This window comes from Hirundo rustica, chromosome 2, assembly GCF_015227805.2.
Source record: "Hirundo rustica isolate bHirRus1 chromosome 2, bHirRus1.pri.v3, whole genome shotgun sequence".
Classification (NCBI taxonomy): domain Eukaryota; kingdom Metazoa; phylum Chordata; class Aves; order Passeriformes; family Hirundinidae; genus Hirundo; species Hirundo rustica.
This window is the reverse complement of record NC_053451.1, coordinates 53,562,556-53,585,994: the sequence shown is the minus strand read 5'-3', so window position 1 is coordinate 53,585,994 and position 23,439 is coordinate 53,562,556. Positions and strand designations below refer to the sequence as shown.

The window sequence follows — 23,439 nt, the reverse complement described above, 5'->3', positions numbered from 1 at the left end:
AAATGAAGGGGGGAAAGTAGGAAAATATGGACCATTTTGAGATATTATTGTGATGTACAATGTAACAAGAAAGTAGAGCTCTTGTGAGGGTAGGCAGCAAACCCCTTGTTCTCGCTTTCCTGTTCTTTTAGACAAGCCCAGTATTGCACAAGATGGTTGGTGTATAAAGGGATCAGTGCTGTTTCCTTTTTTTAATAGCTCCATGAACAGCCTGGGAGAAATGGGCAGCTGAACCCATGGCCAGTAGCTATAGTGACTGTATTTCTAATAAATTAAATAGTGCAAGTGTATATTTCAAGCACTGGGATCTGGCTTGCTGTGATGTCTGGTTGTTGGTATCAGGTGCTCTGCTTGCCATCAGCCAATTTGCACAGCATCAAGCAGTGCCCACACAGGGTTTGGAAGTCAGCTTGTACCAGGGACCGTTCCCAGTACATAGCTTGGATGCAGCTCCTGGTTTCCCTGCCAGGTGGCCTCACTGCCGGAGGCAGGTCCCAGACCTGTGTCACGTTACTAATGTAGGTGTGTTTCATATCTCTGGAGCACCCAGGTCATGTGGCTGTTTCTCCTGGTGGGAGGATTGCCTACAGGAAACTGGTTCTGTGATTTAAAAACAACAAAAAAAAACCCCCAAAAAGAACAACTAAGCCACTAATTTAAACAAGACACAGCCCTTGAAACTGTCATGCCTGTAAATATTTCTGGTGGTTGGACATCTGTAACAGTAAGTTTAAAAAAACTGAATTTGAGACCAAAGTAGTCTGAGATTCTTAGATAACTTCAACCAGACGTCCAGAGGAGGGCAGGTCTCCCAGGGCCCCTTGTGCTGAGCAGAAGTGCATGTGCTTGCCAGATTCCTGTGTGTGGCTTTGGCCAGTGACCTGCAGTGCTGCAGCCTGGGCTGGAGCGCAGCTTGAGCACTGAAGTCGCATTCACGGCCTCGGTGGCCAAGTTCTCCAGTGAGATGTCCGTGCTCACTTCCTGCACCACGGGAGGCCCAAACATTGGACCTGTAACTGATGTGAATGCATCTTCTGGCATTCCTCAATAGCTGTCAAGAGATGTTTTCTCCATGAGCCTTTGTTTCTGACACCCAGGCATGTATCTTTGGCCAGTTTGAGCATGTCCTGTAGGTCTGGGAGATGGGATATGAATGCTTCCAGCTCCTTCTCTTCTTACACCATCCCAGGATGGTATCCTTCCAGTGGGCTTGGTGTCACTGCAGGTGCACTGGGCCTGCCAGTAAAAGTACCCATGTTTGTTTTAATAAGTGTGACAGTCCTTTCACTGTTTCAGGGCATGTGGAAGCTTTTGTCTTGTATTTTTGGAGTCATAGAACAGTGCTGAGCTGTAGTAATGACCAGTTTTGAAATACAAGTCACCAATCATCTGTATGTGGAAGACAGACAGCTGGATAAGGTGCTGAAGCGAGAATTCTTCGTCAGGGACATCCAAATCTAAAGCATACCTTGAAGAAGATCAAGGAAGTCTAGAGACCCTCTGCTGTGAATTTTTACTGAAGCATTACCTCTTCTAAAAGACCTTCAATCATAAAATGACATTCATGCTCCTTTCCCTAAAATACTTGAAATAAGATGGATGTACAGTTGTAACAAACCTTACCCCAAGCAGTTTTCTGCCCATACGTTTGGTATTGCTGCCAAATGATTATAGAAAACTCTAATAGGTTTTGTAGGCTGCATTAAAACTTCAAGGAGGACAGAAAATAAGAAACTTCAATTTCCTAGTAAAACCAGTGATGCCACAAAGAAACTGTGAAGAGGAAATAGGCTGCCTCAATAGCTTGTGAGCTTCTCTGCGTAAGAAAAGCAAGGAAACTTCAGGCACAATAATTAGTCTTTGAAGCACATTTTCAATAGAAAATACTTTTATAGCTAGAGATGCTAGTTCTATAACTATCACATACATCTTTCTGCCTTGTCCAATTTACCTGACACTAATAATATAACAGAAGTTGAAGGTGTTGTTGGGGCAAAGTCTTGTGGAGAGTCTCTTCTGTAATCTTACAGTTTTTGTACAAGCTGTTTCCGTTTGAGTATCTGGTGGATGATTCACACAGTATTTCAGTCCTTTTTTTTTTTTTTCTTTCTTCTCCTCTACCCACTGTTTTGTGGACAGTGATGTGTCTCCTATTAGGAAGAAATAGTAATTTCCTTTTGCTTCAATATGCAAACAAACACCGAAGTTGTCATGGCTGGTTTCATCCTGCTCCACTGTCACTTGAGAGTTTTGTTGCTGACCTTGAGTGGGATCAGCTGAGTGTTTCGAAAAGACAGGCAGTACTTGGGTTACTGGAGGAGTGAGTGCATGAGAGCTGCACAAGGGTGATAGATTTCCCTCGGCTGTCACTGCCACAGTAATTGGAATGGGGCAGCAACAGAGTCAGAAAACACCTGTTGGATGTAGTGTCATTGTTCTGACACTCTTCGGCATGGGGTTGCCCTGTAGCAGTTGTGTCCTCCTCTATCTGAGCTTGGCCCAAGTTGCTAAGCTGGGTTTTGTGTCTTGGAGCCAGGCTTTCCAGTGGCAAGGATTGTTGGACTTGCCTTGTCTTCCACAGTATGTTGTTGTTCTCTCTAGGATTGTGAAGGGATTTATATAGTCTATTTTTTATTTTTCTTGTGTGGGGTGTCTTGTAGGAGCCTTTTGTGTTTTCTATGAAAAGTTTCTTGTTGATTTTTTAATATTGCTTTAACTGTTCTCAAGATTGTTGATCTGAAATTCTCTGGTACTGGTCCTCTGATACTGAGGAAATGGTGTCAGAATATTTCAGCCCAGCCCTGAGTTGTTATAAGATTATGATTGCTTTTTGGAGGCATCGGAGGATTAAGAAAGCAACAAAATTTCCTTTAAATCACATGTGTCTGGAATACCTGGCACATAAGAGTTGTACAATAACCTTTATAGTACTTTACAAAAAATATGCTGATTTTACTGTACCACAACATTGCACTGTCTTATTTTGGACACAAATAGAAATAATACTTGGCCCCCATTGCATAAAATCTTGTAGAAACAACAATTTTAACCACAGACTAAGAGAAAGAAGCGTATTTTGAGTCAAATAAAATTAAATTACAAATAGCTATCAATTATGTAGAAGTAACAAAAATAAGCAGAACAAGATATCCAACTTAGCTCTCTCCTTCCTGTGAAACTAAATTGATATTCTTTTCTGAAATCAAATCAGAGTGACACTGGTGTTGCTATTTGGCAACATGATATGGTTACATATTATCTGAAATAATTAGGAAAAATCATCTGCTAAAGCTGAAAGTTGAAATGGGAAGGCTTCCTTGTAGAGAGGAAGAATAGGATGAATGTGTGATTATCCATCCTGCCTTGCAGGGAAGTTGACTTTTTGTTCAGTCAGTGCATATTCAGTCTTGATGCTGTGAAAAAATGTAAGTACTACATCTTGGATAAGCTTGTATAGTGTGGATTGGCTTTCACTGTGGTGTTTTCGTGAGAATCCCATTTTTCACTACCTGCCTCTATAGTGGAAGCAGAACTCCCACACCTGCGCTCTTGCCTTAGATCTGTTGGTGCTTGGTATCACTGTCTTAAGTTCTCTTGTGGAACTGGTTGTTGCGCTGCTTCTTCTGTATGTCCAGGACTGATTTAGAAGCATCTCAAACAGATGTTTTTTATCTTCCACTAATAGTCATTTTTGTAAATATTCCCTAAACAGGAAAAAGTTTGATTCTGTGTGTTTGTTTATTTAAAAGCTAAGCTTTGAACAGAAAAATATTTCATTCTTGAGACCCAATAATAACTTGACTCAAGCTGGGGAAGAAAAGAGAGTAGGAATTTAAGAGCCAGGGCTGAGACTTGAAACTTTCCATGAACACTGCAGAGGAAGACAACAGAAGTGGAGCTTTTTCCTTCCCCTAAAATATGTACACATTTTGCAGTATGCAGCTGGGGAAAAAAACACTCAACGTTGAATTCTGATAGCCTGCAGTGGCCATAACTTCCTTTTTCAAGCTATTTTTTTTTTTTCTCTGTGCTTATTTCACAGTGATAGATAATGAACCTTTGTTTGTCTTAAATGCAAAAACCAAATCTTTTCTGTTAAAGTAAACAGAGCCTAAAGGATTTAGTGTCCCGAGTAACAGAGCAAGAACTTTGTATTTGTGAGGTATCAAGGTAAGTGCAACTGCACTTTGGGGAAAAGCCTTAACGTGAGAAATACTTTGCAATTTATGAATTTGGAGGGTGGCTGTTGAGTGCAGCTGTAAGGTTTTCATTGCCCTGTATGTCACCTGGCTGCTTTGTAAATGCAGAGTGTGGAGCTGGACTTCTCCCCTTTCTTCTGCTGAGAGACAATCGACATGCACAAAGCTGCCCTGGTACCACAGTAATTGGGGTGCTGGGAGAGCCTTGGGGTTTGAAGGGTTTGTCTTCAGTCTGTTACCTCCATTTGGATAGACCTGTTATTACCAAAACACTCTGTTATTTCAGTTTCCTTGTCTGAGTGTTACTGAACCAGATGTTTTCTGTCATCCTTACTGCAGGCTTTCTACAGTTTGTACTTTATATTCTGTTTCCTACTGCTGTTCTTCCCATTTGTGTTCTGTCTCTAACTCCTCTCAACCTACTTTCTCATTTCCTCACCTTTCTTCTTATTAATTCTCTCAGTGATCCTCCTCTTATCAATTTGGAATTCAAAATAGGCAGACTGTCTCCTTCCTGCATGAACTTGGAGCGGCTGCACATCCTTGCTAATGCTGTTAAATATCAATATCCAAGTCAGCTGATATGAAAGTGAAATGGGGCAGCTCAGATCAGGAAAATAGTTGACACCAGAATTGGTAAAAACCACCCTGTGCATTGGTGATGTGAAAAGGCATTTAGTGCATTTAGCTGATTTTATCTGGCAAGTGTTGCCTTCTGAAAACCTGAAGGACCTCCTCTATGCTTCTGTGGTCCAGCAGCAGTCCACAGTAATTCCCAGTTTATTACTGTTGTTTTGGGGGTTTTTTTAAACCTGTTTAAATACTATTAATATGCATTGAATTGTTGTGAGTAATTGAGAGACGGTGGATGTGTGATGCCTCCAGGGCATGAGGGTGTGGGATGGGATGCTACAAGCAGTAGAGAAATGGAAATCAAATGCGAAGAGTTTCTTTCATTCTTTCATTTGCAGTGGGTGGGGGGAATGGCAATATTTGCCTTTGCCTTGCTGACTTGGTGAGGAAGGCAGCATCATCTGCTTGAGCAGGACCGTGGGCTACCTCTGCAGTTGCCTGTGGGGCTGCAAATGCTGAAGGCTTGCTGCTGCCAGGGAGAAGTGACCTTGGTAGCCTTGTACCTTCTGGTTAACAGGTGTTCCTGAAAACTGAAAAACCGGGATGCAAAGGGAGTATCTGCACCTTTCCCACAAACACATACACATCTGGAGCTTAAATTCTTGCCAATAGCATGAGTAATTTTAAAAGACTAAGTCTAGCAGGACTTGTAAATTGCTGTCAGCTCTTGTTGAACCAGATGCTGGAGGCAAAACTCTGGGGAGAGAAACAGCATGGTTGAAGTGTGCGTGAAAATGAAGGGTGCCAGAGGAAGAAACAGTGTGGGAGAACTGATGGGAGTACAGAAAAATGTCCCTAAGCTTTTAAGTGCATGGCTTGGAAGTAGGCTACTGGACTGTCTTCTTTGGCTCCTGTGCTCTAAATAGAGTTAATGGTTGACCACTGGGAAAGGAAGGACATAGATCCCTCAGCATTTACTGGCTTTTTAATTAGCATGTAGCTGCCATACCATGGACCTTTGTTTCCTTCTACAGAAATATTTTCCTTTCAAAAATTGATCAAACAAAACCATTAAGTGCTCTGAAAAATAGACAGAGTAGGAAAAGCAAAGAGGAACTTCGGTCTTTCAGATTTAGGAATATGAAGCAAGTATTTTAAAGGTGCAGTGCCAGGGGGAAAGATGCGTTTGTGGAATGATATAGTTGTGCATTTCTAACAGCCTTTGTTAGCTTGTATTTATTTCCACTGTGCAGTGTAGATGACGAATATGTGTGTACTTCCAAAGCAACTCATTTGTTCACTGCAGTGTTCAAGGTCATAACTGCCCTCAGTCTTTCCTGTAAACTTGCTGTTCTTATCTATTTGGTGTTAGTTGGAGCAAACTGTCTATCTGATATGTTTTAGGGGCCAGATACTGTCCACAGAACAACTCTGTCTTAATATTTTCTCCCTCCTCCCGTCCAACTGGAATAAAAATTGATTCTAAATACTGGCCTCCATGTGCACTACCTCCTTCTGATGCTCAGTAGTTGGGACATCTCTCAATTAAGTAAACTGCTTAACCTGCTGCAGATTGTTAATAATTTACATTTCTTGATAACTGCTCACAAATTGCATACACCCCTCCAAAGCTTCCCACGTGGGCCTGATAAGAAGACACAATTTACTTCTATTAGATATGACATGTGGAAGAGACTTACTGGACTGTCAAGTCATTCCACCTGGGTGTTTTCAGCATGTCTCAGATATCAGGACAGGAGGAACTGCTTGACACAGCAGAACGTGCATGGATTTTGAAACCAACAGAGGGGGTTGTAGTCTGTGGGACATGTATCTTGTGGCTTGAGGTAACTGGACGTGTTGTCTCTTTTTATAGTAATTTAACTATCTGTAAGGAAAGCTGTTCCTCCCTTCCCTGCCCTCTGTGTAAGAAGCAATCCTGTCTGACCTGCAAAAAAATCAAGCCAGAATTACAAACATGATTAAGGTTTTCTGGCAGTGCTGAGCCTGCAACGCCACAGGATCACAAAGGACCCTTCTCTCATTTACTGCCTCTACCCCATCTCACCTCATCATTTTCCCCAGCAGATGCGGTGAGCTGATTTTATGCTTTACCTAATAGCACAAGGATTTACTGGCCCAGTGGGTTGTCTCTAGCTGTCTTCTGCCTTGTATTAACATCTAAAATCTGGTGTCCTCTGCCAAGGTCAGCAATAGATCTGGTCTGCTTCAATCTGCTGCCATTCTCTCCTTCCAATGGCCCTTGAATAGGCCAAGTCATTACTTCAGACAATTTTCTCTGCCCATGCCTCTGCTAACTAGTAGCCTTCTGCTGGAAGTCAACATCCATAGGTGCAAATGCCGCATCCCTGGAAGTGTTCTAGACCAAGATGGATGGGACCCTGAGCAGCCTGATATAGTGGAAAGTGTCCCTGCCCATGGCAGGGGGGTTTGGAAGTAGGTGGTCTTTAGCTTTCTGGTAAGGAACTTCATCTTTATTCAGGATGGGGAAGGTTGGTCAGGTTTTTTCGGTGATCATGTAGAGTTACCCACTATTTAAATCAGCAATGACTTTGAAAATCCTTGCTTTGAAATTATTCTGTCTTGAATCCCTGATTCCTGTAAATGTATAAATACTGACACCTTTATTGTAATTACCATGTTCAGTACCATCACCTAGTAAGGTTACTATGTTTGAACCTGAGGATGTTATATTTTGTATTAGCTTGAAATAAGATTTAAAAGTGAGAGGCTGCCAAGCAGAGAAGCAGGTCTTTAGAGATGACTTTATCTCACAAACTCAAATCTATTTCTTCCAAGATAATACTGATATTTCCCCTATGGATGGCAGCAGTAAAAATCTGGAGGATGCAAGCTAAGACAGCATCTGGACAGGAATTGCAAAGGATTCTTCTTGTGACCCTCTGAAGAAAAATGCCAGTAAAGTAAGGTTGTAATAAGGTGCCAGCAAAGAAGCTTTTATAGTATTTGATGCTTTTGCCATGAACCGGAATTGATCCCTTATAGCAAAGAGGAAGTGACAATGACCAGGTAATTGAACTGAAGTTGCTACAGGCTTTATTGGTTTGGTCAGTCACCTAAGCAATGGTCTCCCATCAGTACACAGCTCCACCAGGCATCTTTACAAGACTGCACTGCAATATGTTGCACCATTTCACATATTTTAAAAAAGTATTTTCTTTGTACCTGAGGAGAGGTGGTCTTGTGTCTTCCATATGCTGCTGCAATAGACATAGTTTTCCTGTCCTGTTTTCACAGGGAGAAAGTTTGATGCAAAGGGTCAAGGTTTTTCTTGGTATTTGATAATCTCTGCCTATTTTCTTTCCACCTCTCTTTCCAGAAACATGTGGTTCTGGGATTGCCCCTGAGAGCTGTGGCTGACAATCCTTCCCTAACAGTCTGGGCCAGTTGTCTAACCGAAATTAGCAGATAAGCTGATTGGGTCTGGAGAGATGTGAAGTGCAGGAGACCTTCTTGCTGGATACCAGTGTATTGCAGAGAGAGTCTAATATTGATAATATTAGATATTAATATGATTCATTAGATATTACTATGCTGAAAATATGCTAGGGTAATATACGGGAAGAAGATGCATGAAGAAAAGAACAATAATGCTCTTATAGTTTAGCAGGTTTGTCTGTGTCTGGATTGCTGCATTTAGTAGAGAAGATGACAGTTCAGACAGGATATTGTCTCATTAGAGGGCTTCAAAAGCAGGTAAGGGGAGCAGAACACAAGAACAGCTTTTCCAAGAGACTGGAAAGATTGATTATTTTCAAGTGGAGGCGTGTAAGAAATGATACAAGTATAGATAGCAAATAAACAACGGAGAAGGTAGCAACAACAGAACTTCTGGTCTCATAGGAGGATGGCAAGAGATGTTCACTGAAATTTGCTGTTTAAAAATTGAAATTTACTATTTTGAACATGATAGAATGAAATTACTATAGTATGAAGTGAAATGCTGAAGAATGGAAAAGCTGCAACTAGGTCATATGAAAAAAGTATCTGAATGTAAAGAGGCCATGCATGTTTGAGAGAGATTTTTTAATATCTAAAACCTAAAGTTTAGGATGGAACATTCAGTGTCATAATACGGGTTTGAAGGTGGTTTCCGTTCAACCCTGTTGATTTCCATCTCCCCATGCAACCCCCACGGGAATACAGAGATGACAAACTGACTCTCTTTTAAGCCCTTGAAATGCCAGATCACCTCTAAATTACAGAGTCAGAAGTTTGGGGTTTGCTGGGCCTTGCTGGCACCTTACAATACACTGCAGTATGCATGATAAGAAGAAATCTGAGAGCCCTTGGTAAAGCACTTCAGGGCTACAGTGCCTTTGCAGCTACTGCAGAAACCTTTCAGGACAGCTTTTCAGGATAGGTTTGCCCTGCTTTCTTCATCCCTTTTCGCTGGTGCTATTTCTGTTGACCTTACTTGTTTCCTTCCCAGAGTACTGAGTCTCCCCAGCCAAAGCTGTCCTGCTGGGTCAGAGTAGCAGAGTGGCTTCTTACCTCCTCCAGAAGAGCAAAGCCTGTAGGACTTCTGTTTGTGTGAGGACAGTGAAAATATCTCTTGAGTCAGGCTGCCCAGAGATGAAAAATGGCAATGAGCAGAAAAGCTGAGGGAACATTTTATCACCCATGAATCATTGTTCAGGTTCAGCTGGAGGAACTGGAAATGTGATTAGTCTGCAGAAAGTCCTTGATGCCTCAAGGAGAGCATTTGCAGAAGCATCTTGGTGTGGCACAGAGCACACAAATCCATTCCAAGTAGATATGTTTGTTGTCTTTAAAAAAAACAGTGTTGTAATTGTTCAGTACTATTCAAAAACCAAAAGCCTCTTCTTTTAGAGGGTGTTTCAATAACCTTTCAGCATCTCCATCTGCATGTGACAAGCTGATTGTCTCATTTATTGGCTAAGGAATTTACCTATACAGTATGGGTTTGGGGGTTGGGTTTTGGTTTGGGTTTTTGTCATGATTTTCGCTTCAGGAAGCAACTAGGCACCAGACAGCTGCTCACTCAGTCCCCCCGCGGTGGGATGGAGGAGAGAATTGGGACGGTACAAGTGAGAAAACTCATGGCTAGAGATAAAGACAGTTTAATAGGCGAAGCAAAAGACAGGCACACAAGCAAAGATAAACAAGGAATTCAGTCACTACTTCCTATCAGCAGGGAGGTGTTCAGTTGTCTCCAGGAAAGTAGCGCTCCATCGTATGTACCTATTACTTGGAGGGACAAAATGTCACCACTCCAAACATCCCCCACTTCCTTCTTCCTTCCCCAGCTTTATATGATGAACATGAGATCATATAATATGGAATTAACCCTTTGGTAAGCTGGGGTCAGCTGTCCCAGCTGTGTCTCCTCCCATCTTCTTGTTGACTCCCAGCCCACTTGCTGATGGGGTGGGGTGAGAGACAGAAAAGGCCTTGGCTCAGTATAAGTCCTGCTCAGCATTAACAAAAACATCTCAATATTATCGCACTGTTTTCAGCACAAATGAAATCACAATCCCATGCCAGCTAGTGTGAAGAAAATTAACACTCTTCATCAAAACCCAGCACAGTTGTTTTGGTTTGGGTTCCTTTTTTCCACAAAGAACAAAATCAGAGAAACAATCAATTAAAGTGATAGTTCATATAGTAACAGAAATAAATGTGCTCATTGAGAGTTAATGACTTTATGGGAAATCTGTGGATGTTGAGACTTAATAGCTGCTTGCTTCAAAAAGGGTTTATTTGCATTGGTATATGATGCTTTTCTCAAAATCCAAGAAACACAGGATTTCCCTTACAACTTTGTTACATGAATTAAATGTTGAGTGCTTTCTGACTGAATGTGGTAAATACCCTGTCAAATCAAAATAACACTTTCAGAACTTGTGCGTGGTCTTCTGTCTTTGCAGCTGGGAACCTATTTTCCTTACACCAGGATTCTGAAATATCTTCAATGAATGGTTATACTCTATTTAATACGTCAGATATCTTGAAAGAAGCAGTGAAGTAGTTAATGATTTAATTTAGTCTCTTGCAATGAATGATGCAGATGACCTAGGTCCAGAAATTAAAATTCTGAAAGGGCATCATCCTATGATGATGGAAATGTGGCTTCCTTCCTCTGCAGTAAAAGCATAATTTACTAGATGTTACAGTGGATAGTTAACCAAACATTTATATGAAAACTAAGTTGAGGCCTAAGAGTATGACTTAATTTAGTGCTTGGGATCAATTATCAGTCTTTTCCTGTAAATTAACCTTTATGTGACTGTAATTTATTAGAAAATACCATACTGGTGGTTTGTATATTGAAAATGAGTATGTTCAGCTTTCACTCACAGATCCACTATTTTATCAATTGAATAATACATTCATTCTTATGCAGAGTGAAGCATGCATAACTTGAAAATTATCACTAAGTTGATAGCCAGTAGGAGTTTTGGAGAAAAAAAAGTGTTGTGTTTTGCTGGACAGATGTTCCAGCCAGGCAGCTGGAAGCAGGACAGTGACCTGGTGGCTTCTAGTTCTCTTCACCTTTCCTACATGGGCAATTTAGAGGGGTGTAGGAGAGTTTCTTTCTTGCAAATTCTGGATCCACTGGGTATTTTTAGTATGATTCCTCTGAGTCACTTATTGCATAGCAGGTCTGTATTTTAATCTAATGAGGATCTTTCTAATAACTTCCATTAGCGAAACATTTGAATGTGAGAAGGAGGTAAAAGTAATTGGATTGCAATAATTAAATCATCCAATGCAATTACCTTCAAAAGGTTGTGTGTTTATGCTTCCTGAATGCAAACAGGAATTATCAGTACACGCAGCTCCAAAGCTGCATCTGTTCTGGAAGGGAAATCATTTGGTGGTGTATGGGTGAAGGAGGTATGTGGGCAAGGGGGTGCTGAAGATCATTTTGTTACCCCAAAGATCTGTAAGGAAGACTGGTGCATAGTTTTTAATGAGGGAGGTAATTTTGAAACCTTGCTTGAAAGAAGTCCCAGTGTGATGTAACACTTGTTGTTTAATTTTTTCCAAAGCTCTAAGTTGATGCTCAGTGGGGACTCCAGCCCTGAATTTGCAGAAGTTAGCTGGAATGTGGTATAGTCACTACACTGCTTCTTATGACACACGATGAGAACGGATTTTGTGGAGCTGCTGACGACCTGAGGCGTCTTGGCTCCCTGAGGCCAAGATGGTTACTTGTTTTAGTAACCTCAGTGTAACAGTATTTTTCTGTGGTTGTGACTTACTGTTCATTTTTTTGTCTCTACTTGACCAGAGTTTCTGAAGTGGAAACTGGTCAGAATCTGGTTTTTTGTCCCACACCTGAAGAACAGAGCTTGCACTGCTCCCAGGCATGTGTATTCAGGTAACTGGAAAAATCACTGAAGTGTATTGCTCACTGTCTAGAAAACTGAAAAATGGGTGGAAACTGTTTTGCAGCTGAGTAGTAAGGCTGTAGTGTCACTATTTTTTTTTTTTTAATCATAAAAATTAATTTCTCCTGATATTGTCTCCTATGAATCTTTCTTTCTTAGTCACTTCCCAAAAAATACCCAAAAAGCTTTCTGTGCAAACCAAAACTGTGTTAAATAAAATGGTGTCACTTTCTCTGAGGTCTAAGTACAGCTGATAACACCCATGCAATCCTCTAGCTGCATATAACCTACCAAAACTTTGACATTTTCCCTGTTATGCAATGTACATCTGCATTTAGTTACAGTAGCATGAATTAAATGAGGAAACATCTTATTAAGCATGGTTTGACTGTTTAGTACGCTTTGTGTGGAAAAAAATCCTGTATTTCAATCCATCTGCTTGCTTGCTTGGCACTCTGTTTTGTGCAATGTTTTCTTTATATCACTGGGTGGGATTGACAGTGCACTTGAATGTTCAAGTGCTCATGAGATTCCTCCCTTCCTCACAGCTGGTGCCTGAGCTACAGCTATGAGATCCAGTTACCTCCACGCAGGTTTTGGTGTTCTCCCTGTGCTGTTCCCATCCAGGAGTGTGTGAAGTCCTTGCTTGGTTCACCTCCCTTTCTGTGCTCCTGTTTCTCTGGTGCTTCTGATCTTTGTGCCTGAGAGTTTCTGGTTTGGTGACAATAGCAGCAGCCTTTTGGATACAACAGCAGGATGTCAAATGCTGGCTGTTGGGAGCTGGCCTAGGTTCCTCTTGAAGTCAGATCTCACTGCTCCTATGGCTTCGTTGCAGGGCTTGAGAGATACAGAGTAGGGAGTACTGTCATTATTCAAAACACTTTCATTTTATAGGAAGCCCAATGATGAGTTATAGACCAAGGTTACAATGAGGATATTATATCTTCAAGAATGCCTTTATGTAATCACTGCTAAGACAGAGTGTCTGTAAAACAGCCCTGAAATAAAGTCCATCCTTCAGAACTCTTTAATCTTCTCCCCACACATTTTCCTGCTTTCCTGAACTTGTAGCTCTTGCACTTTATTTCAGAAACTGAACCTGGCCTTTTGTAATATAAAAGACCCTAGACCAGATCTACAATGATCATAGAATCATCAGGTATCCTGGCTTGGAATGGACTCGCAAGGATCATCAAGTCCAACTCCTAGACCTGCATAGGACACTCCAGGAATCACACAACATGCCCAAGAGCTTTGTCCAAATGCTTAATGAACTTTGGCAGGCTTAGTGCTTGACCAAGTCCCTGGGGAGCCTGTTCCACTGAAGAACCTTTTCTCAAAATCCAACCTACACTTGTCCTCACTCAGCTTCATGTCATTCTCTCAGGTTCTATTGCTGGCTGCCTGAGAGTGATCAGAACCTGCCCTTCCACTTCCCCTCCACAGGAAGCTGTAGACTGCTATGGGGTTCACACTCAGTCTCCTGCAGGCTGAACAGGCTGAACTCAGCCACTCCTCATACAGCTTCCCCTCCAGACCCTTCACCACCCTTATGCATCCATTGCATGCTCTCTAAATAACTTTATATCCTTATACTGTGGCTGTATAGCTGTACACAGTCTCAGTCTCAGAAAAAGTGCAGGGAGTTAATCTTTGACTAGTTGAGCTTAAATCACACATTGGTTCATCAAAACTGGGGAAAACAAGGTAGCACCTGGAATGTGCCCCAGCATTTCAGGGTGTATGCAGAACCTTCCATCACAATTGTGTGATAGGCTTTGTGGGAGTCAGTATGGGTGAGTCTGAGTGAGAGACAGTCATACACTTCCCTGGGCCCTTGGTGCTGGGTTTGGTGGGAGTGGGAGTACTGGGGTTTTGTCTCGATTTTCTTTTGCTTTTCATTCAGGAGGGCATAGGATAAGGACTGTTAAAGTCCTCTTGTTGCCTGAGGCTTTGCCACTTTGCTGTTACATTTCCATTTGTTTTCCCTGAAATTTGATTTTTGCTTTCTTTCAAAATTATTGGAGAGATGAAACTCCTCATCACTGGTTCCCATACACTGGCAGTGGTTCATGAGCTGCCACTAAGCATGAAAGATCCTTTATTCACAGTAGGGTTCCGTGTCACTAAGCAGTGGAAGTCAGATTCTCTTCCCATCTCTTGCCTGCAAAAGTCTCTGGAGACATTGGGGAATTTATAGTACGGTATAATTCTGTTTAATGCAGCTGTTAAATAATTTTCCTTATCCTACTTCTAGTGACAGTGTGTCGCTGCTAAAGGCAGTAAAAGCATCAGTGATGTACTTGAACTTTAAAGGCTACTATTGTCACATTTGTTTAATGACATCAGGTAGAGCTTTTGCTGTCACAAATGCAGATATTTAGTTTCTAGAGAAACATGTCTTTTGAATACTCCTAAATTGCCTGTTATTGAATATTTAGGAATAGGTGGAGTTTCTTTTCAGCACCAAAGAAGTCTTCAGTGTATTGATGGTAAGAATATGTGCTAATACTCCATTAGGTATGCCTGAAACCTCACAGATTGAACTAATGCTTATATAATATTATCCTAATATCTTTTTGTTTCTTTTGTCAATGAATAGCTGGAGGAGTGTTTTAAATTACTTTCCAGAATAGTTTAGTATATTCCTTTTCCTTTTTCAAAACTGTTCTGAAACTGTATTCAATCAGTTCTGTAGTTAAAACAGTGGACAGTAGGAAATGTTTCTTTTTAACCATGTCATGTGCACTGTTGACATATCCCCCTTTCCCAAGGAGCTATAATGTGCAAAGGGTCTCTGAATAAACCTTTAGATGACTTTAGAAAGTGATAGATGAAAGTTTCTGTGCCTCTGTAATTTGTGTCCTCACTACAAATAAGAATAAAACTATAAAATAATAAAATACAAACTTAGATATAATTTCACGTTTCATTTGATGCTTACTGGTTTTGCTCACTCACCAAGACAAGAGATAAAATAATCCCACAGTATATTTTCCAAGGTACAAACAATAAGGAATGCATTAAAAGGCCATTTAAAATAATTTCCTGAAGCTCAAGAATATCTATGAAATAATGTAGTAAATTGTGTGTGGTGAGGGTTACCTCTGCTTTGTTATACTCTGGTGTGTGTCTGGGGTGTGAAGGTAATATTGCTACAGAAATGCATCTCAGCAAAGAGAAACTTTTTAAAAGACGGGAGTGAGAAAGAAAAAAAGATAATGGAACCTTCCTTCCTGTTAATTTATGAGAAACAGATATAGATTTCCTCACTCAAACTGTGAAACTAGACGTGGTGGGCTTATGGATATTCTGGAGAAGTGGAGTGTTATAAGAATCTTGTTTCTTGCCATTATGGATCTCCCTACCACAGATTTCCCAGTACAGCAATGTACAAACATCTCGGGCTGGTGCTTTGACACGTCAGTGTGTCTGTACTGTATGCAACACCAGTGTTTGTCTTTGGTCTTAATTTCAGGGCACAAAGGAGAAGAGACAGGAGCCCTGTTACGAGTCACTCACAGAAACTCAACTCCAATATTCCAAGCAACACTGAGTTTTCTAGCAGTGAGGTGTTTGCTCAGGCCAGAGTAGGGATAGAGTAGAGAATCTTGCATCCAATCTGGCACCGTTGTGCAGGTTTTCACAAAGCTGGGTTTATATGAATAAATTGTTTTTATCAGAAATGAATACGTTTCTGTAGATGTTGATGCACAGAGCTGCCATGCTGAGGAGGACGTGCTGCTGTTGACATGGGCACCTCCATGAGTAGTAGGTGCTCAGGTGAAGCCCACCTCCTGCACAGCCTGGCAGTGTGCTTGAGACCTGCTGATACATCCACAGCCACCTGGAATTGAGGCATATTCTCCTCATCATAACAGAGAGAAGCAATTTTTCATTTAAAATAGTCAAATTTCACATCCCCTTAATATATGAAGACATAGCCTTGTCTTTTATATGGCCGAATTATTTCTGTATATCCTGTCTCATTTAAAAATAAATTATCTCTGTTATGAAAAGACTAAAAGAATATCCATCGATTTGACAGCTTCTAAAAATCTTTCCACGTCAATTAGCTGGCAACAAAATGAAGGGACAACTCATTTCCATGGTGATGCTGACTGAATCACTCTAGACCAGCTGAAAAATGAATCCTGATCTGGGTGGGTGCTGTTTAAGTCCAGTAACCATGCAAGCAGCAAGTACTCCTCGTGCTGGATATCCATAAAAGAAGTTTTTTTCATTCATGCTTGGGTTTTTTTCTTTGCATTCTTTAGAAGCTCCGAAAGCTCTGGGTTTCACACCTAGTGGGTAGTATTCTGTAAAGAAGTGTACAGAAATGTGTGGTACTTCAGCTGAAAAAGGATGTGCTCTTCCAAGAACATTTGGTTTCTCCCAAACTGAGTAGTTGGAATGGTTTATTCTTTAGCCCAAACCTACTTTGAGAAAAAGTTACCCAAAAAGGTTGCTGAGCTGAGGTCAGTTTTCGTTCTTTCCATAAAATGTTATATCTATTTCAGTCGTCTAAGAGGAGAAAATTCTGCATCATCGTTTCCTGACATAAGGGGTAATTTTCATGCTTTTACATAAGCTTATACATAGATATTGGAGTTCCATTATAATACTTAATATAATTTTTAAATGTTTGCTTTAAAGACATGCATAGTAATTCTCCTCAATTTTAAAATAAATTGTTTGCAAGATCTTTTATTTTCTTTTATTTCAAATAATTTACTGAGGAGATACTTAATTTCTTTAAAGAGTTACATGAACTGACTTGCTGGTTATGTTCCTTTTCACACACCTTACAGTTAGAAGACATCATTTCATAGTATTTTTATTCTTAGAATGCTTTGTTTCTCATTTAGTTCTCATTTAGTCACATGATTTAGTCCTTGAATGGAAATATATTTGACTACACTAAGAAATGAGCATACTGTGTGCATATAGAAGAGGCCTATATTAGTAAAAGTAGTTCCACTCTTAACACAACCTCCAGCAGTTTTTTTCTTTGTTTGTTTTAAACTTTACTAGAAAATATGTCTTGCTTCATTATCATTCATCTAAAAGTCTTAAAATTGATTAGTAATTCTGCAGTGGATACAATTTAATAAACATAGACAAAACCAACCCAAAGCATTCAAATTATTGCCATTTTTGCACATAAAATTTATTTTTATTTCCTGCAGCTTTTGAAAGATCGGTTTTTCTACAGAGTCCTTTCCTTGCAAGCTGATTTATTTGTAAGATACTGTACTGATTTATTTGCCACAGCCTCAGAGTGGAGAGGAAAGGCAGTGTTGTTGAGGCCTGGGGATTTTGAAACTGATAGCACTCGAATACATAGATGGGGATGGTCAAGAAAGACAGGTCTCTCACAGGTGCATTTCCTCAGGGTAGTTTCATATTAAGTTATTTCAGCTCCCCGTGATTCATCCCATCATTTTTTCATGCACACTCATTCACTGCCACAATAACCTCACTTGTCAAGGGCAAACACGTTTGTAAGAGCTCATCTGTTTGGGAAACAGAGTGGTTGATGTGCTTCCAGAGCTTCTGGTCAACAGCTTTGGTCAGCTGCAGGGAGAAATGACAGAAGGATTTATCTGTCCCTTTCATGATCAAAGATACGTCAGTGTTGGCATTGGCTGGTGAATTGTGCCTTATAAGAAGTTTTGGCAGCTTTGCTTCAGAGCTGCTGCTTTGTTCAACACAGAAAGGCCATTAGACCTAGGAGATAATTATGATGAATGTTACATATTTTGAGTAATTTGTGAGAGCTTTCTAACCTTGGGACTTGTTAACTCAGTGAGGTGTTAGTTTTTAGAGTAACATACCCTGTCAAAGTGTGTGCTTGAGATATCTCTACAATGATTCAGCTTATGTAGTGCCCAAGTATATAAGGCCTCAGAATTATTTGCGGCAAAAGAAGTTTGAATGCAGGGTAAGATGAGCAGAAACCTGATTTTGGATGTTTGCAATACAGGAAGACAAGGTGGTGCAGCCTTTAGTTTGAAGGATAGATTACTCGTTCTTGAATTGCTTTGTTATGCATGGCATCTCAATTCAAACTATATTTGTGTATATAATGCCTTATATTAATTTATATTCTATTCTGATATATTTCTTATATTATGATATTGCTTGGAATTTGTACTGACTAAAGAAGGCTGCAATCTTCTTTTTGTGTAAAATGAGGTAACAGTACAAATGATCATGCAGTCTTTTCCATAAGCTGTATTTCCATTATTTCATGTACTGGAAAGAGCCATTCTTGCTTGTTTCTTTTTCCTTCATAGTATCAAGTGCAAGTTAGAGAGGCAGTAGTCTTTGAGATCCCTTCTGCATCTGCTGTTGCATAGTAATTTTGATGGAAAAGACTAAACAGAAGTGAGTGATGGGTCAAAATCTATTGTGCTAAGCTAACATGGTGCTGTCTTGGATAACTGTTTTCTGGAGAAGTTTAATACATTCGGTGTAAGTCAATAAAGCATGAATACAGTGTTATATGGAGAGTTTTCTAGTTAATGTTAGATATAAGGATTAGAAGAACAGGAAGGGAGGTAACAGGTGGCTGTATGTGAGGTGACAGTGGGCTGTGCAGGAACAAGCAAGAGGTTAATGCTGCTTTAACTATTGATAATGTTGCTAGACATGTTCTGGTGAAATTAACAGATAAGCTGAAGTTAAGTGAGAGCTTCAGTTACAAGAAGGCTTCAGACACTGGACCAAACAAGCAAATGACAATGAGGGCTGAAATGATAAATGTTTAACGACCCAGATGGTGCATCAGTCCAGATCCTCTGCTGTGGAAACAAGCAACAAATGTCTCAAATGTCTGAAGGGCGTGGATTGAGTAACAGGGATCTGACAGTATAATATGATTATGAGAAAGCAAAAGTAATCCTGAGATACATTCTAGAAGATCTAGAAGATCTTCTAGTAGAGATGAAACTGCTGATAATGTTTGTGGGGAGCACTGTGTGGTTTTAAGTGCCTCTATTCAAAGACAACAACTCCAAACTGATGAGGCAGAGGAAACCTGCAAGGCTGCTTGTCACGTTGGTCATCCACTGCAGAGAAGGAAAAGAGTTTGGCTTCCTTGTGCTCAGTGGCTCCTTCTGAGAGCACTCTGCCTGCATGGAGGAGAGGGAAAGGTCCTGAAGCGAAGATGTAATTTTTGGCACAAATGGACATAACCTTAGTAATAAGCAGCTGGAAATTTCTCATTTTTTTGTAGAGGTTTTCCTGAAGCAGAACAATGAAACAGCAGGCAGCAGATGGGCCAAGGCCTGCCTTGAGAGCAGAGGAAAGGTTTCTGCAGAGACTGGAAGCGCTGATACAGGAATGCTCTACTGCGCTACCTGTGGTGTCCCAAGTTCTCACGTGAAGTGTTGAATGACCAGTCATGTTCGAGTCTTTGTAAAGGCAAAGAACTAAAAGCCATAGCAGTTTCCAAATACTGTTGAGATGTTCAGCCGAGATGTTGAATACTACATGGAACCGAGGAGTGGTCTACCCTCATTACAGGGGTTAATCTGAGGCTGATGCATCAGGCTGGTTTAGGAGTTTACAGCTTTACTTTCCCTCTCATCAATATAATTTAATTTTGAAGAACATCTTGTACATTCATCATGACCACTTTGCTTTCATTCAGTCATGACTATTTTGTTATTTCTTCCTCACGTGTATGTTGTTTTTTTATTTTACAGAACAGTTCGCGTCTGGCTGAAGAGAGACAGTGGACAGTACTGGCCCAGCATATACCATGCAATGCCATGTAAGTATGAGATGTTCAATATCTGCTGTGGATTTGCAAAGTGGTTTTGATAAAGATTCATGCCTATGACCATTTGCAAGCTTATGTCTCTGAACAATTTTCTTGATACTGGTGAAGCTTTACGAAGTTATGTGCTAATTCTTCTGAGAGGCATCAGAGATTACAGCAGTAAAAGGATACAGACATGTTAGTTAGAGATGAGCATTTAATGCAAACATAGGTTTTAAAATGTGGGAACTTAAAATGTAGTCTTGGATTCTGCCCCTAATGGAGTCCATAAAGCTTTGTAAGTCTCCAGTATAAATCACTCTGCGCTTCCTACTGTGTATGCTCAGTCCATTAGAGTGCAATGGTAAATTATTTTATTTGGTAAGACCTTAATATTCCATGGCTTCTAATATGATAAAGAGGATACTAGACAGGGAAGGCAGCTCTTCCAGTTTAGAAGCAAAATCATTTTACCTCTGCAATTAAATGTGGAAAACCCAATTTCCCTGATGGATCCCTCCATTATGTCTTCTCTCCCAAAGAGGGTGTTCATGCTTTGAGAAACTGCAGATCAATGCCCATTTTTCCAAGAGAGAGTTGAAGAAATGACAGCCCTTTCTGTTTGCTGTAACCGCTGTGTTCAGAAATATAGTTTTGTAGGTCATCAGAGGCAGGCATATGCTAATGCTCTTCAGTCAGCTTCAGTCAGATGTGCTGGGTTAGCCTGTCTTTAGAAAGCTTGTAAAGCTGACCCTAAATCCAGACTGGGGAGCACGTATCAAGTCTCATGGAGGTATTCATACTGTCTGGAGAAAGGATTACTTTAAGCTAAGATAGGTAGATTTGGAAGAGACATCTGTCTCCATGATAAGTAAAATATTTAATAGGTGTAAGTTTCAGTACAAAAACATCAGTGTGGGACTCTAGGGCAGCCATGGTGTTTGCCTGCTTTAGGAAAACAATTTGGTAGAAAGGAGGACCCTCGTTTTCCTTTGGTGATGAACTAGCTCATAAGAATGTCAATCCTCAGAGGTACTTTTCTGCTCAAGATTTTGCCCAAGAAGGTATTGGGAACTGATGACATGGCAGTCTGTGGAGCTCTGTCATGTTCACTAGCAGTGGCCTGAGTTCCCTTGATCTGTCCTAAGAGGTTTGCTTTCCCCAGCCAAACTGTTACGAGATGGCCTCTCTAGCTATTGGCATTGATACTTCTATTTGTCCATGTAGTATTTTTGCATACATTTGTATTTTTGAATCTCATTAGGTTCTCCTCTGGTTTTAACAAAGCTCTGTTATTGCCAGTAATAACAGCTTCAGTGGAAATGATGGAGTAGATCCAGTTCCACTGAAAGGGGACTATTTCAAAGCTCCTTCATAAATTTGAACACTTGACAGTGCTCCTTCACTTCAAAGCCTGGTAAGCTTTCAAAGCATGAGATAACTGAAATTATATTGTGTTATTCAACAATTTCAAGAATCATCAGGTATAATTAACAACTGTAGCAATTACAATCAGTCATGCCTTTAAGCTTAGAAATCATAGAAATGGCTCTGAGTCAGAATCTGCTCATGTCTGCACTTGACTGGAAATAATGGTTTTGTCTGTTTCTGTGTTGATCACCTTTTTGATGGTGCTCTGCTTTAGGTTCATACGGGTTTTGTTGTTTAAAGAACAATGACTGCTGAGAGTTTCTCTGTGTAAAAATGTAGGAAGTGCAATGGTGCCTTTGTGCTGCTTAGTAAGCTGCAAGTGGCAGTCCTGCCTATAGACACCCCATTAACAAGGCTTGTGACTGACTGGTGATGTGTGACCCAATCTATTTTATGATTTGATATCAGGTAGCCTTACTAACTGAGTTTACAGACTAGGTCCTCTGGCAGATGAGAAGGGTGAGGAGTTGGGTTGACTCAGTGAAGTGCTTTGGTCAAATTCTGCACCCAAACAGGGTCATCAATGCATTCTGAATGTGAAAATCATTAAATACCTAATGGTATAAAAAGGTCAGGATTATAGATCTCTTCTGAGTTTAGAGGTAAGATTTCTCCTAATTGGGAAAGTTTTATGTCCTGCCTGTGGGTAGTTCTATGATCAAAAAATTCTGGACAACACAGCGGCCATATTTTTGATCATCAGCTCTAGCCCATGAAAAAGAAAAGAGCTCTAGCTGAAACCTTGCTAATCCCTTTCCTTCATACCAGCATTGTCTCAACAGCTGATTAACAACAGACCTCTGTGAACACGTAACCCTGCTTAGTCCTGTTCTCTTGATTACACGTGTAGCCATGGTTAGATTTGTCACTTTGGGCACAGGGTTAAAAAAAACAGTGTAACAGACAAAAATTTATGAGAGGTGAAGAAAATAAAAAAAACCACAACAAAACTAAAACACACAAAAAGACCCAAATGCAACCAAAAAAACCCTATTACAGATGTGGAACAGAGTAAAGGATTTATTGTACTGGGGAACAATGTAGTATCCAGTCTCTGAGGCAGATAATACTCTGCTTGTCTTATGGTTTTCATAACTAACACTTTGCTTTGAACAGGAGGGTAAAAAAACTGCAATGCAAAACAAGCTCCTTCGGTCTTAAACCAGGTCATGTTAAGGTGTTTCAGAGGGGGGTCCCAGAAACTACAGGGACGATGTCTGTAGTTCTCCTCTGATTCTGTCAGAATCTAATAAAGGTGACACACTTTTGAGAGCATGAAATACGTAATTGGGATTTTCTTCCATATTTCATTTTCTAAAGGCAAAAAAATCAGCATGTATTTGCCCTGTATTTAAGACAAAGCCTGCAGCCAGACTTCTGCACCAGTAATATCCTGCTTGTCCTCCATAGTAGTTTAGATCAATCTTTTTCCAGTCAAATCATAGGTAGGTACTGAAGTAGAGAGTCTCCAGAGTGCTGTTACTTTTCCTGGATATGTTTTTTTAAAGAGTCCTAGATATCTCAGAAGCTTAAGGTTTCAGGTTTTTGGGTTTTTTCTTTCATCCCACTTTGCCTAAGTGCTTAAGTACATGAATATTGTCTTAATTTTCCCAGAGTAAACTGCTGCAGTCTTGTTACAAGTGGCACAACTGACTACATCAGTGTTGCTGGTTAGGACATAATTTTAGTGCTGACATAATGATTTTTCTATGATGTTACTGAAGAGTTCCCTTGGGAAAATGATTATAGCAAAATAAGTATCTTTACACTGCTATGACTGTGTACACACAGGTCTGGAATTCAGAAGTTACTTCTTTTGTAATCAGCTCATGTCAAGCAATTGCTTGCATCATTTGCTTCTGAAGTGTTTGGAGAAAGCATACTTCAAATAATTAATTTACCTGAGATGACTTCTCTGTGAGCTGCTCATTGCCTTCAGGGATAGTGGTAGCTCCTTCGATGTATGCACCGTGTCCAGCATTTAAAAGCTGCTGTGTAATATGCCTGTTCTTGCATTAAGTGCCTTTAAACTTATTTGATGTTCATTATGCTTAGAATTGGAGGGGTT

The 23,439-nt window shown here is 40.3% G+C and overlaps 1 protein-coding gene across 4 annotated transcripts in view; it reads left to right on the top strand.

Moving 5' to 3' along the window:
* Positions 1–23,439, top strand: part of WDFY2 (WD repeat and FYVE domain containing 2) — a 77,845-nt gene that overhangs the window by 29,209 nt on the left and 25,197 nt on the right. For 3 of the 4 annotated variants that reach the window (XM_058424013.1, XM_040089306.2, XM_040089296.2), the window contains exon 2: positions 19,885–19,952. In XM_058424013.1, coding sequence (XP_058279996.1) covers positions 19,946–19,952 — 7 coding nt within the window. In that variant the 5' untranslated portion in view covers positions 19,885–19,945. Of the gene's footprint in view, positions 1–16,717; positions 16,740–19,884; positions 19,953–23,439 lie in introns of those variants that run through there. The other variant, XM_040089317.2, reaches the window with a different exon arrangement.